General features: G+C 42.8%; 1 protein-coding gene across 1 annotated transcript in view; it reads left to right on the forward strand.

The window, feature by feature from the left end:
- LOC149801414 (ceroid-lipofuscinosis neuronal protein 6 homolog) overlaps positions 1-14,690 on the forward strand; it is a 36,699-nt gene extending 22,009 nt beyond the window's left edge. The window contains exons 6-7 of the mRNA XM_089955512.1: positions 13,431-13,559; positions 14,243-14,690. Of these exons, the coding sequence (XP_089811638.1) occupies positions 13,431-13,559; positions 14,243-14,507 (394 nt within the window). The 3' untranslated portion in view covers positions 14,508-14,690. The remainder of the gene's footprint in view (positions 1-13,430; positions 13,560-14,242) is intronic.
- The last annotated feature ends 211 nt before the right edge of the window (positions 14,691-14,901 follow it).

The following is a 14,901-nucleotide window of genomic DNA, read 5'->3' on the forward strand; positions in this document are numbered from 1 at the left end:
TTTGTCGGAATACTGCGACTTTGAAAATCGTCTTCAATCGTTCAAAGGAAAATGGCCAAAGTATCTGGGAGGACCGACCCCCGAAGAATTAGCCAGAGCCGGATTTTTCTACTTGGGCGAAGGAGATAAAGTCAAGTGCTTCAGTTGCGGTGTGTCACTTCACCACTGGGAACCGCAAGATTCGGCCTACGTTGAACATGCTCGATGGTCACCGAATTGTCATTACTTACCCTTAGTGGGACCGAGACATTGAAGTAACTTCTTACCATAATAATCTGTTCATGGATACTTTACAAGAGAACATTCGTGCTTTGCCTGTGGAGTTGAGAGAACGCATTTATCGAGAACTGGTCAAAATACAAGTGAAACGTAAAGAACAATTGCATCCGATACGTCACCGGTGTTTGAACCACTGGTACCTTCAGGCTATACAAGGACTGATTCAATTGAAAGTGTTCCATTGGACAGACATTGATCAACGACCTCCTGGTTATAAAAAGGAATGGTTCGGTATGGACGATTCTATCTACTACATTGTAAACGTACTGCATCGAATTCCAGAGGAAGAGTTAACGAATTACCAACATCTTTCACGCAATGTCAACTTGGTGAAAGAGGAAACTTCTGAACGAATTGTAATGTGTAGATTAGTGACTCAACGATTTAAATTTGACACTGAAGTGAAACCATGTTTGTGCAAAGAGTACATTTCTTGTGTCAGACCAAAGAGGATTTAGTATGACCTATTCATGGATACTTTGCTAGAGAACATTCGTGCTTTGCCTGTGGAGTTGAGAGAACGCATTTACCGAGAGCTGGTCAAAATACAAGTCAAACGTAAAGAACAATTGCATCCGTTACGTCACCAGATCTTTAACCACTGGTACCTGAATGGTATAAGAGAACTGATTCGTCAGAAATTCTTTCAATGGTCAGACATAGTTCAACACTTTGAGGTCGCTAATGATCGACACGTTCATAATTATGGTTACTTCGAGATTCACCTAGTGCAACGCATTGAGGAAGACAAGTTAAAGGATTACAAACATATTTTACGTGGAATCTACTTAGAGGAAGAGGAAACACCTAAACGAACTCTGACGTTTCGGTTACAGTATGCAAGATTTAGATTCCCTACTGGAGAACGAAGATCTCTGGCTAGAAAGTACGTCTATTGCATCCGAAAAAAAGAGAATATAAAAACAGGCTGCCATGCCACGGTTTATGTCACATGTCATCCAACAGATTCCGTGGAAGGAACTCAATGACCATATTCAAACCGTGGATCATTACCATCAATTATTACAAGAACTGTATCCATTCAATTTGGGACGACAAGTGGTGTGTGTCTTAGTGACTTGTTTTTTGGGATTTCGTTTACCAGCCGATTCTTTGTGGACTCTTTACGATCAGTACTTACCACCTCCATGGCCTTAAATGGTCACGAAAAACTCCTTTTGCTCAAAGCCTTGCGTTTTCATCTGGATACTTCTCGACCTCTACGGGAAAAAAAGATTCGTCAACTTTTAGCTACCCAAGACGTGTATGACGATGTGTGTGTAGCTTGTGACTTACATCCCCATTGGACAGATGTCCGTGCCTGGAAAGAATGGGATTTTGAGGCTTGGACCCAAGAAGTGGCCCAGTATGCACGAGAGTTGTTCAAGGAAAAAAGTTACTTTTCAACCCGTGTTAGTGACGGTGCCAGAAGAACCCGTCACCCAGGACAGGACTGTCGTGGACAGACCTGAAAGACCCTTTCGGGAGGACACTTGTGTGACCTTACCCCCTGTTGAACTGGTTAGAACATTACCCAAAAGATGTGATTGTTGTACAGACACTTGTGTTTATTCCACGTTCATCGTTATCATGTGCCTTTTATCCTTGTACTTAAGCCTTTGGCTTTTATGTATTTTTGTCTTTCGTATTCATGTTTGAAAAAAAACATTCAATAAACGTGTTCTGAAAAAGTATATAAACTCTTGTCTTGTTTGTTTTCGTGTCACAAGTGACATTTCTCACACCATGGCTACCTCTGCTGTCTCTGCTCCCTCTTCCTCTACTGTCAAAGTCATCGACGAACACTTAGATCGTGCCAGTTGGGAGGCTTTGTATCTTCGCCATCCCTTTAACATGCTCATTGCTGGACCTAGCGGTTCAGGCAAAACCGAATTCGTCAAACGTTTGATCGAACATAAACATCATTTGATCGATCGGCCCCCTCAACGGATCGTGTGGTGTTACAAAGAGTGGCAATCGGCGTACAGCCTCTTGCGTGAAAGTCAAGGCGATTCCATCGTGTTTGTGGAAGGCATTCCTAAAGAAGACGATGGCATCGTCTCTGACTCCCGTCTAACCCATTTGGTCATTTTCGACGACATGTTAGGAGAAGACGAAGAAGAAATTAAATTGTGGTTTACGCGCAAAGGGCATCACCGTAATGCCAGTGTCGTTTACATCACCCAAAATTTGTTTCAACAAAGTAAAGCCCATCGCACCATCAGTCTCAATGCGCATTACGTGGTCTTGTTTAAAAGCCCTCGAGATAAATCGCAAGTGCAAGTCTTAGCCAAACAGTTAGGAACGCCTTGGCTGACTCAGGCGTACGACGATGCCACTCAAACGCCACACGCCTATTTACTCGTCGATTTGAAACCTACGACCCCCGAGGATTTGCGATTTCGTACCCACTTGTTTCACCACTGGTGCCAAGACGGAGGGCCTGTCCTGTACACGTCTCCGTCCTCGACTTCATTTCACTCCTCCCATGAAAAAAATCTATAAAAACCTCAGACCCTTTTTCGTCTGTCTCACACAGTGTGAACATGACGTCCCTTCAGTCGCATCTTCCCGTCAAATTGATTCGTGCCTTGTATGGCATCAGTCGAGAAAAAGATCCACAAACACGAGCTCGTGTCTTAGAAGCTAGTCTCAAAGAAGTCTTACGATGGTTCACGGTGACGGCACGTCAATTACTCCAAGGAATCATTCAGATTCCTCATCAAACCCAACGCTTTTTCGATCGAAACAAAGTCGCTTTGGTCCAACTGGCCGATCCCCGCATCGACACTCAAACCAAAAAACAAATCATTTTGAAACCTGGAGGGAGCGGTACTCTAGGAGGGGTCATCATTCGCTCACTCTTAAGATGGGATCCTAATGCCCCCAAAGTTATCCCTAAGACAAAAGTCCAACGAAGCCCCAAGAAGAAAAAGAAAAAGACCAAGTCCCCAAGAAGAACTTCTCCAGTGGCGGGACCCTCCTCTTACCAGACACCACCACCATCACCCCGGAAAAAGAAAAGAAGCCCCAAGAAAAAGAAACAGAGAAAAAGTCCTCAAAAAAAGAAAAGTCCACAGAAGAAAACTAGTCGCAAGAGAGGCACTTCGGCCAGGACGCAACCTTACACTCGCAAGCCACGACCTGCCACAACGTCTCCGGCAGCCTCACGTTTGTCCACTTCTCCGTTGATGTCACCAGGAACTGAAGAGTACTTGGAGACGTTGATCACACCAAGAACTTCTCCGTTGATGACCCCCAAAAGAACTTCCCCAGTGGCAGGACCTTCCAATTTAGTGGCAGTGGCTGCTGCTCACAAAGTACCTTCTCCCAAAATCAAAGTTCAAGAAAGATCGGGCATGTTACAAAGTTTACTGGATTTGTCCAAGCAAGAACTGGCTCGATTTAGTCCGTTACGTACCCCTGCACGACGTGTCATGCCTGTCCTCAAACTGATAAAATGTAAAGACAATCAGTGGCGACGCGTTCCAGTATAAAAAAGGCCTGTGACCGAGTAGGGTATCAGTGTTTTTTAGGTGCTCCTAAAGACTCAAAGATGTCACCCTCCAGAAAACCCCAAGGAAAGAAAAGGAAAGGACTGCCACCACGTTTAGCCAAACATGGGGACCTGTTATCTGTCCTGTCCAAAGCTTCTCCACCCCTACGAAAAAAACTCATTCAAACGGCCTCCAAAGAGGTCATCGATACCGTGTGCGAATGTTGTTTGAACGTCTTGAAAGGCACGATCCCTTTGTCCAAACACCAGAAACAATGCTTGAGCAAACATCGTCACGTTCTTCGCCAAATGGTTCGAAAGAAAATTCCCATTCGTCAAAAAAAGAAGATGTTAGTGCAACGTGGAGGTATTTTACCTCTCTTGTTAGGCCCCATACTGAAAGGAGTCTTGGGAACCATGTTGGGAGGACTGATGGGAGCAAGATAAAAAGGCCATCGGAAGTCCCAAGATCTCAAAATTCACCCCTGACAACCCCATGGAAGGACGAAAACTAGCTTTAGTGCCTTACAAACGATGGATGGAATACCATCGGTGGCAAGAACAACGCACCCCGCATTTACCTCCCAATCCCAATTTGAGCGAGATGTCCCAGTTACAACACGAATTGCAATCCTTGATGGATCGCCAAGATTTGTCCGAAACAGAAAAATCGCAAAAGTATGGTCAACTCTTGCAACGACTGCAACTCTTTCACCAGAAAGCTTTAGACGAAACAGCTTTACCCACTCTGAAAGATTTTAAGACCTTGATGAAAAGTCCAGCACCATCACCAGTACCAGTACCAGTACCAGTACCACCAGTACCCGTGACCAAGACAGAAAAAAGAAAAGAAGAAGAAGAAGAAGGGTTTCAAACTCCACCAGAAAAAGTACGCAAGTTAACAACACCACCTACCTCCAGAATTGGATGGATTAAAAAGATGATGGCCACCCCTTCTTCCTCACAAGAGAAAAAGAAAGTGAAGACAGAAGTGAAGACAGAAGTGAAACAAGAACCTATATCCCCCGCTCAGACATCCTCCTCCTCTTCGACACCTATTGCCGGTCGCACACGCAAAGCCTTGCAATCCAAGAAAATACCCCCAGAGAAAAAGAGTAGCCTCTTCCAAGAGTGGGTGCCTTATTAACACACCAACACAAAATAAAAAATGGAAAAAGTCTTAGCCAGCATTTACTACGATCCCTCCCATCCTGCAGGTTACGCAGGAGTTCAAAAATTGTATCGTGCTGCCAAAACTCGACTGAAAAGTCTCCGTTTACCTCAAGTGCAACGATGGTTACAAGAACAAGCTACCTACACTTTACACAAACCCATTCGACGCAAGTTTGCCAGAAGTCGCACCCGAGTGGAAGGCATAGATCATCAATGGCAAGCCGATTTAGCCGATGTCTCTCATTTAGCCAGCTACAATCGTGGCTACAAATATTTGTTTTGTGTCATCGACGTCTTTTCCAAATTTGCCTGGGTCGTGCCCTTGACTTCCAAATCCAGCAGCGAGTTAGTGCGAGCCCTGCAACGAGTGTTGAAACAAAGCGGCCGTCACCCTCTTCGATGGCAAACGGACAAAGGCACCGAATTTCTGAACCAGGCTTTCCAAAAAGAATTAAAGAAACGTGACATTCATTTTTTTACCACCGAGAATCCCGAAACCAAAGCCAGCATCGTGGAACGTTTTCAACGCACTTTGAAAGAACGCATGTGGAAATATTTTACGCATCACCACACTCTGAAGTACATCGACATCTTACCTCACCTGGTGCAAGCGTACAACCAATCTTACCATCGAAGCATCGGACGTGCCCCGCAAGACGTGACTCCCGAGAACGAAGTGCTGGTGTTTGAGCGCCTGTTTGGTACGTCCCCGACGAGGGCTGTCCCCAAGAAAAGTGGAGAGTTGACCGTAGGAGATTGGGTGCGCATTGGCAAAACCAAACGCACTTTCGACAAAGGTTACTTACCTAACTGGACGACCGAATTGTTTCGCGTCACTGGACGAGTGCATGGCCGTCATCCTGCCGTCTATAAATTGGAAGACATGAACGGAGAAGTACTCAAAGGAACGTTTTATTTGCCCGAGTTACAACGTGTCACCAAAAAAGAAGACGACGTGTACGACATCGAAAGCATTCTGGAACGCAGAACCCGTAAAGTGGGCAAACGACGTGTCAAAGAAGTCAAAGTACGTTGGAAAGGATATCCACCCAGTTTCGATTCTTGGATCGACGCTTCGCAAGTCATCGACTATAAAAAGAAGAAGTGACCATCATGCCCTTTCACACAGCAGACGCAGCTACGTCGACCAGTCCTTCTTCCCCTAGTTCTTCTGTGCAAGATTTACAAAAACAACCCTTGTGGGTGTGGTGTGGAGAACGTGTGCCTAAAACGCAAATCGTCTTTTTCTGCCAAATCTCCGTGGTGTATTGTGTCATCGGGGCAGCCATCGCCAATTTGAGTTTGCAACAAGGAGACAAACAATTGTGGACCATTTTATTGAGCAGTTGCATCGGTTACCTACTTCCCAATCCCTCCCTGAAATTCTCCTCGAACGGGAACGTTGTGTCCAGTGCCAGTGCCAGTCACCACTCCAACCACAATCAGAACCCCATTTTGGGCGGAGACACACCTCTGACATCCACTAATATTCCCTCGGACAGCCACAGAACTCTGGAATTATGAGTCACCAAAACCAATTTTACTTAACCTTACCCAGTGACAGTTCCATGGAGGTGTTTCCCAACAACACGTTGTGCTGTTACACGGCCAAATTACCTCAAGCCATCCCCTTAGATCACGAAGCCCATTGGGAAGTGGCTTTAGTAGAAATGATTCACCCGACCCAAGTCCTCAATGTCCTTCCCAATCAAAATAAATTTGATGTGGAAGTTCATGACGAACAAATGCAACAGTACTTGGATACCCATGGCAAATATGACAAGAAAACCCGTAACACACAAAATCCAAAGTGGACCACCTATCACTTGTTCATTCCCCCAGGCTATTATTTTAGTGGTCAACATTTGGTCAGCACCATAGCCACCAGGTTTAATGGTGTGTTTCTGAAAGCTTTGGAAAGTGTCAAAAAAAGTGTCACCCTGGAGTACCACAAAACAGCTCGTCGCTTCCTGATAAAATTTCCTGAGGGGCCCAAAATCATGTCTTTCTTATTTTGTCCTGAATTGTTTGACATGTTGGGCGGGGACATGGAGATGAAGAAGAAAGTAGAACAACAAAAAGGCGAATTACTAGTCATTTCTGACAACGATACTTTTGCCAAGTATTTTCGTACCCCGGTAGAACTGAACCAAGGACTGAATTTGATGTTCGTGTACTCCGATGTGGTGGAATACAACGTGGTGGGACACACCTCCGTACCGTTACTGCGTGTCATTCCTTTCAAAGTGGATTCTGCCGCAAACGCTGACGAGGAAGGTGGAAACACTTACCACGTCCACCGCGAATTTGTCCATCCTCACTATTTGCCGGTCAGCAAGTCGTATTTGGACACGGTCAACATTACTATAAAAGGAGATTTGGGACAAAATATTCCATTCACCAAAGGAAAAGTCACGGTGAAACTCCATTTTCGAAAACGGTTCTCTCACGATTCGTAAGTAAGTCATGTATCCAGTGTACCGAGGGGTGGCTCGACAGCGAGGACACGGTTTAGGAGACATGTTAAAATCGGCCTTTCGTTCGGTGGCCCCGGTGTTGAAACCGATGGTGACACGCGGATTGCACGCCTTGAAAGATGCGGCACTGACGCAAGGCAAAGAATTTCTCCAAAATGTCATCATCGACAAACAAAACCCTAAAGAAGCCTTCATGAGGGCAGGCAAAAATGTCTTGCTGCAAACGGGTAAAGACATTTTGGGCCGACGAGACACACCTATAAATGCCCTGCACGATACCGAGTCAAGCATTCAGCAAGGACAAGGCAGAAAGAGACGAAGAAGAAAACACCCCTTCACCAGACTTCAAGCGAGAAAGGCCAAGAAAAGAAGAACCGTACGAGACTTAGACGTTTTCGATTATTGAGAAAAGAGACAAAAAATGATGCACCGAGAATCTTGCGCCTGTTCCAAGACGGAACTGGATCTGTTTGCCATGCCCCCCACCATGATGACCATGCAAGAATCCCAATGGGTGGAATTTCACCCCGTCTCCTCATTGACAGCCTCAGCTCCCATCGAGTTTGAAATCAAAGGACAGCCCGAAGATTACATCGATCTGAATAGCAGTTACTTGTACTTGAAAGTCAAACTTGTCGATGAGGACAATTCGACCCTAGATGGCGATGAGGTAATAGCTCCCGTCAACAATTTCATGCATTCCTTGTTTAGCGGAGTGGACTTGTACTTGAACAACAAACTGGTCAGCAGCAGCATGGATACTTACCCTTATCGAGCGTACCTGGAAAATCTCTTGACGTACGGAATAGACGCCAAGAACACTCATCTCAATGCCTGTGTGGTATGGGAAGCTGACGAAGCTGAAAAGTTTGAAAATTTAGAAACTGATGAAAAGAAAGAAAACAATGACGGATTTATAGAACGAAGAAAGAGAATCAAAGATGGACAGAGTTTAGAACTGATGGATCGTTTACATCTGGACATGTGGTTGCAAGAGAAATATTTACTAAACGGGGTCAATGTCCGCCTGAGACTGAATCGGAGCAGTGCCGCTTTCCATTTGATAGGTAATACTGTTTGCAAAACTGTCATCGAGGAAGCCAGGCTCTACGTACGTCGTGTGGAAGTGTTACCTAAAGTGGGTAACGATATCAGTCAAACGTTGAGCAGAACGACAGCCAAGTATCCCATACGACGCGTGGAAGTGAAAACCTTCACCATTCCCAAGGGACAACGATCCATGATCGAAGATCATCTGTTCCAAGGACAGCTACCCAAGCGTTTGATCGTTGGTATCGTCGAAAATGAAGCCTTCAACGGAGCTTTGGCTAAAAATCCTTTCTACTTTCAACACTTTGGCGTGTCCAAGATCGAAGTCAGTCGCGATGGCAAGACCTTGTGTACCCGACCCTTTGAGCCTGACTTTGAGAAGAAGAATTACTTGAGATCGTACTTGTCCCTGTACGAAGCCACCGGTCAGTTAGGAACCAACACCAGTCACGGTATTACGTACGAGGATTATGTAGGAGGCTATGCTTTGTGGGCTTTCGATTTCACTCCAGACCAAGGCAGCGACGAGGGACATTTCCACCCTATAAAATCAGGCCAGATTCGTGTGGAAATTCAGTTTGCAAACCGAGACCCTGATGTAACGGTGAACGTCATCCTGTATGCAGAATTCGATAATACCATAGAAATCAACAGTTTGAGAGAAGTCATCCTAGATTACTAGAAAGCCATGGAAGACTGTTGTCCCTCTTTACCTAGTGAAGAAACTTTGGAGATGGAATGTAAGGAGACCGTGGAAGGAGAAGAAGATATCATGATGAAGTCGAGATGGCCAGAACAAGAAGCCCATTTAGTCTCCTGTTTTGCCAAACACTTGGTCGACAAAATAACAGAATTGATCAAGAAAAATTGTTATGGATGTCAAAACGATCATCCCAGTCAAATTCAACACGATAAATGCCTGATGTTGAGTCAAGAAGAAAAATTGGACGAGTATCTGGACGAAGCTTGGAGTCTCATCTCAAACAAAGACGTGTTGCACCAGTGGTATAAAGACTTGCGTGAACATTCTTGTCCACCATTAACCACTCAAGAGATCCATCGTATCGAAGCTCTCCTGAATCAGAGTGAGGAAACAGAACGAATAACCGTTTATTCGTCAGACATTTTCAAGCAAAAAGTCAGGATCGAATTGACGACTTATTATTACCTGTGAAGAAGAAAAAAACACAAATCAATGGATACCTGGGAACTTTATTACCTTTTGAACCATAGTTCGTATACGGCTTCTTGGAATCCTGTCGTCTGTGCTAAAGATGAACTCCCTCATCGCAAACCTAAAGACCATCAAGCTTACGTGATCAACACGGACGAAAGTCATCTCCCAGGAACCCACTGGGTAGCCGTCTACTTTCCTCAAGAAGGATGTGTGGAATATTTCGATTCGTACGGATTGCCCCCTTTGGAAGACGATATCATCGACTTTATGAGAAGAAATGCTCAAACCACCCGATTCAATAACGTGAAATTACAAGGCACAGATTCCTTGGTGTGTGGACAGTACTGTGTGTATTTTCTGCATCATCGCAGCCTGGGCTATTCCTTAGAACATTTAGTGACTCATTTTGATCCTCGTTCTTCTGCTAGAAACGATGTGAAAGTAGATCGATGGTTTTGTGACCATTATGCTTATCTTTTGTCTCAAGCTAGGAAACGTAGTGTCCATCAATGGCCTAATGATTTCCAACAGTGGAAATCACAGTTTCATTCACAACGTTGTCAGCCTTGTTTAAAGTAGATCGTATTTGAAGAAAAAAATGTTTGTGATTTGAAAAAAATTGTTAGATGTTATAGTGTTGGATTAATGTTAAAAAATGTTAGAGTTGTTGTTGTTTAGTGTTAAGTGATTTTTGAATAAAAATGTTGTGTTTTGAAAAAAATGCCTTTGTGGTTTGTTTAGCTATAAGAATATTGGATTGATGCTCTTTCATTTCTTACTATCCCTCTCATGAACGTTGCGGCTCGAAAACCGTGTGGGGGGATGTTTTCCTTCACGTCCGCGCTTTAACTTTAAGAACCGGGTTGTTCCCAGTCTAGCCATCCATTGTCGACTCATCCTCCTAAGAAGATGTGCTCCAAACTAGCTAAGCTCAACGAAGCCTACGTGAATTTGCATAGGGTCAGACACAGTCTGATACCGAAGCCAGAAGAAATAGAGAATGTGAGAATGTTAAAAATCACTGAAGACCTGATAGAAGAGCTCTTCAGAGAAGAAATGAACAAGGAAAAAGAAGAATGGACAGAGAAGTACAGACTTCAGAGACAGCAACAACAGCAGCAACAACAACAGCAGCAACAACCTGAAGCTGACAGAGGCTTTGTCGATTGTCGTATCGACACCAAAGAATTCTTCTTCTCTTTCCGAAGAAGCAGACCTATTGCCAGAAAGTCTATCCTCAGAGGACATCGCATTCTTAGAAACTAAAAAAGAATGCCATAGCAAAAAAAAACAACAAAAAAACAGCCCTTTTCAGGGCTACCCCAATACTCTAGAAAAGAAGTAATGATCCATTTGCCAATGTGTGTAGGTAGAGAAGTGTGAAAATAAACACTAACTCTTTCTTAAAAATTTTGAGGGTATGTGTTAGTGTTTGTAAGTGATAAAGTAGGTTGGTGTGGATAGTAGATTAAAATGATGTTAGTTTTTTTTTTTTTTTTGGGCTGCTTGAGGTGTATATTTGGGGTTAGATTGGATTGCTTTGAGTATGTGGATAGTCTATTGAAGTGATGGGTAGCATAAAAAAGTGAGCGAGTGTTTCTTTTAGGTCCGCGCGTTGTTGTTGTTTTTTGGTCATGATCTAGGTAAGATGAATTTTATGTTTTTAGGGGGATGTTTTCCTTCACGTTCGCGCTTTCAGTATAAATTGAAACTCGTTCGGCAGTCCAACTACCCTTGTTGATTGATCAACACAGCCAGAAGAATGACTAGCAGAATAGTGAAACTGTTAGAACTCCAGATGCACCTGGAATATGCCAGGCGGATAGTAAACGAACTATCAGCGGAGGCTATCGTAGAAGAAGCAAGAATAAAGAAGGAAGAAGAGGAGAGAAGACAGAGGGAAGAGGAGGAAAAGAAAAGAGAAGAGATGATGTCGTTTAATATTCCTGAAACAGAGGATTGGGCTGCTGAAGCGAATCATCCTCCCTCTGCGCTCCCCAGAAGAAAGGTGAAAGAAGACTGGGGAAGAAGATGCGTGTGCGGCGCCAGGCCAGGAAGGTGCAACCATTAGATAGGTGCATCTGGAGTTTAAAAAAACAGCCCTTTTCAGGGCTACCCAATAGTCTAGAAAAGAAATAACTATTAATTTGCCAATGTGAGTAGGTAGAGTAGTGTGAAAATAAACACTAACTCTTTTTTAAGATAGTGTGAGGGTATGCGTTTGTGTGTTTGTGTGTTTGTGTTTGTAAGAGCTCAGGTATGTTTGTGTGAATAGTAGATTATGGGTTTCTTAGCGTATGTGAAGAGTAAAGTTAGGGTTTTATTATATGAAATGAGAAAGTAGGGGGATGTTTTCCTTCACGTACGCGCGTTGTTGGGTCATGATCTAGGTAAGATCCATTTTATGTTTTTAGGGGATGTTTTCCTTCACGTTCGCGCTTTGAGTATAAAACTAACAGTGTTGGCCATTGGAACCCATTCTACGGAATAAGCAAACAAGAAGATGCCAGCAGCTTCAGCTTTATATAACAATCTTATGGGAAGTTGGTATTGGATGGTAGATGGATTGAGTGTAGTAGAAAGGGTTGAACAGGAATGGAGGTATGCAGTGACAAAAGACTTCGTCTCAAGACAAGTAACCAGCCTCCACTTATCCGTAAATATTGTAAAAGAAATGATACAGGATGAGGAGAAGAGAATCAGAGGTTTAATTAACCCACCGTATGTCAAAGTGGGTAAGTTAAAAGAAGCGATAGATCATGTGACGAGTGCAAGGTGCTTTCTAGAAGACATTGTAGAATGGACAGATTGGTGTTTCGCGAAGTGGGGGTTAGAAAAACTTAAGAAAGCTGAAGAACTAATGAGGAATGTGCTGACCGAAGAGGTCAAGAAGATCAAAGAAAAGTGGTTAAAGGAAAGAAAAGAAGAAGAAGAAAATAGAAAAAAAAGGGATGAATTCGAAAAACTGAACACAAACTGGATGAAAATCCAAGAGAAGTTCCGGGCCATGGGCCACCCGGACTGGTTGCCGGAAACAGAAAAGAAAAAGAAGAAAGGAATGATGGACAAAATAAGAGGATGGTGGAAGAAGTTAAGAAGTTAAAAGAAGAAGAAGAAAAAACCCAAAGGCCCTTTTCAGGGCCAGCCATATTTCTCGAAAAGAGATAGCCTTTCCATTGCCTACCCCTTTTTTTAAAAAAAATTTTTTTTAAAATTTAAAGAAAAAAAATCCCATGTTAAATTCCCCTTGTCCGTAGAGTGACCCACGATTTATTCCCATGTTAAATTCCCCTTGTCCGTAGATTGACCCACGATTTTTCGCCATGTTAAATTTCCATTGTCCGTAGAGTGACCCAGGGGTCCCTGTAATGCTAATTCCCATTGTCCGTAGGGTGCCCCACTTCACTACTTAGGGCTATTCAGTTAGGCCAAATGAGACATCTACAGATTGGCCAATGATAGGGCTATTCAGTTAGGCCAAATGAGACATCTACAGATTGGCCAATGATAGGGCTATTCAGTTAGGCCAAATGAGACATCTACAGATTGGCCAATGATAGGGATATCCATTAGGCCTGATAAGACTAATTGCTTTATGGTTACATAATGTGGGTTAACACGTGAGAAATGACCTCACAATCTTATCTAAAAGTCATTGATACTGCGAATCATTTGCCATGAAAGTACCGTCATTTTGTCAGTCAATTTATAGAGCATATGTGTTTAAAGAGTCCAAGAGTATATTTTAATTACATCTTTACAAATCCTTATTTTTCAGGTACATTCCATTTTTCATCAGTTTGTTCCTATACTTTTGTGGCTGTTTCCGAGATGTAAATGATTCCAGTGCCAAGAAAGGGGGCATCCTGTGGTGGATTCTTACATTATTCAGTGCAGTCTACTACTGGTACGTTGTAAGCACATATACAAGCAATTACGACACATATTACAACACATATTGCGACACATATACAAGCAATTACGACGCATGTAAACAAAGAAATCAACGAGTATATACGAGCTAATCAGCCAGCTTAGTTTTTCTGTTTGTTTGTTTCTCATCATTTATTTATTTATTTATTTATTTATTTATTTATTTATTTTATTAAAATCAAAACTAAAAATATCAATCAAAGCTTGACAAAAGCTGCATTACTTCAGGGCCAGTCGGACTTAAGATCTTGGTCACTCTGACACTGAATTCTGCTAAACACGTTCTCGCTTCTTTACATGTACATGTATGTGCACTTGAACTCAAGAAAATGGATACGTCAGGATTACGTTGACAGGCATTGGAGACGGATTTCAAGTTTAAGTTTTGAATCTCTAATTAAATTTAGGTCCGCTGAAGTCGTATACAACTATACAGTGTCTTCTATGATTGCATTGCTGCTGTTTTGTTACTGAGGTGGGCATTGGTGCTGATAATGTTGTGATGGTGGTATTACTGCTACTGGTTTTAAACGTTTTCATCCATTCCTCCACTTTTGATAGTTATCATTTTTTTATTCAGTGTTCTTCAAGTGAATTAGTTTCTACGAAGTTCCAGGAGCAACATTATTCACAAAAAGACCATTATTTCTATTTCAGGTATCTCGTAACCGAAGGTCAAATTTCATCAGTTTATCTCTTGACCTATGTCGCCATGGTGATTTGGATACTTAGAGAAAAGGTTGCAGGCCATGCCCTTGACATCAACGGCCGTTTTCTGTTCTATTCCTTTACTGCAACGTTGATTTTAACCGTTGTTTGGGTGGCGTGGCTTTGGAATGATGCAGTATTGAGGAAAAAATACCCAGGGTTGCTCTATGTACCGGAACCATGGTCATACTATACTCTTTACTGGAAGGGTTAACATCATATGAGGAACCATGTTTTTACCGATAAAATAGAACTACCAGCAGGAGGATTTGAATACGAACAGGACACAATTCGTATGGTTCATATGCAAGTTTATTGCCATTTGCATGCAAATACCTTACATATATGACCTCTGCTTTATTACTGAATTTACTCCATAAATAAATAGTTTTCCTTATCTTTGGCGGACAATCTTGGATCTTGACATCTAATCTTTTTTGGCTGTTGTTATTAGTTTCAATGCGCCAGTACTCTCAAGAGAAATTAAAATCTTACAATTTTAACACATGTAAATGTGCTTCTGTATTAACCATACGTTATTTATATCCATTTATCTGTATGATAAGCGTATGACACGTGGACACTAAACCCGGGACTTTGTTATGTTG

This window comes from Sinohyriopsis cumingii, chromosome 4, assembly GCF_028554795.1.
Source record: "Sinohyriopsis cumingii isolate HCF-2022 chromosome 4, ASM2855479v2, whole genome shotgun sequence".
Lineage (NCBI taxonomy): Eukaryota > Metazoa > Mollusca > Bivalvia > Unionida > Unionidae > Sinohyriopsis > Sinohyriopsis cumingii.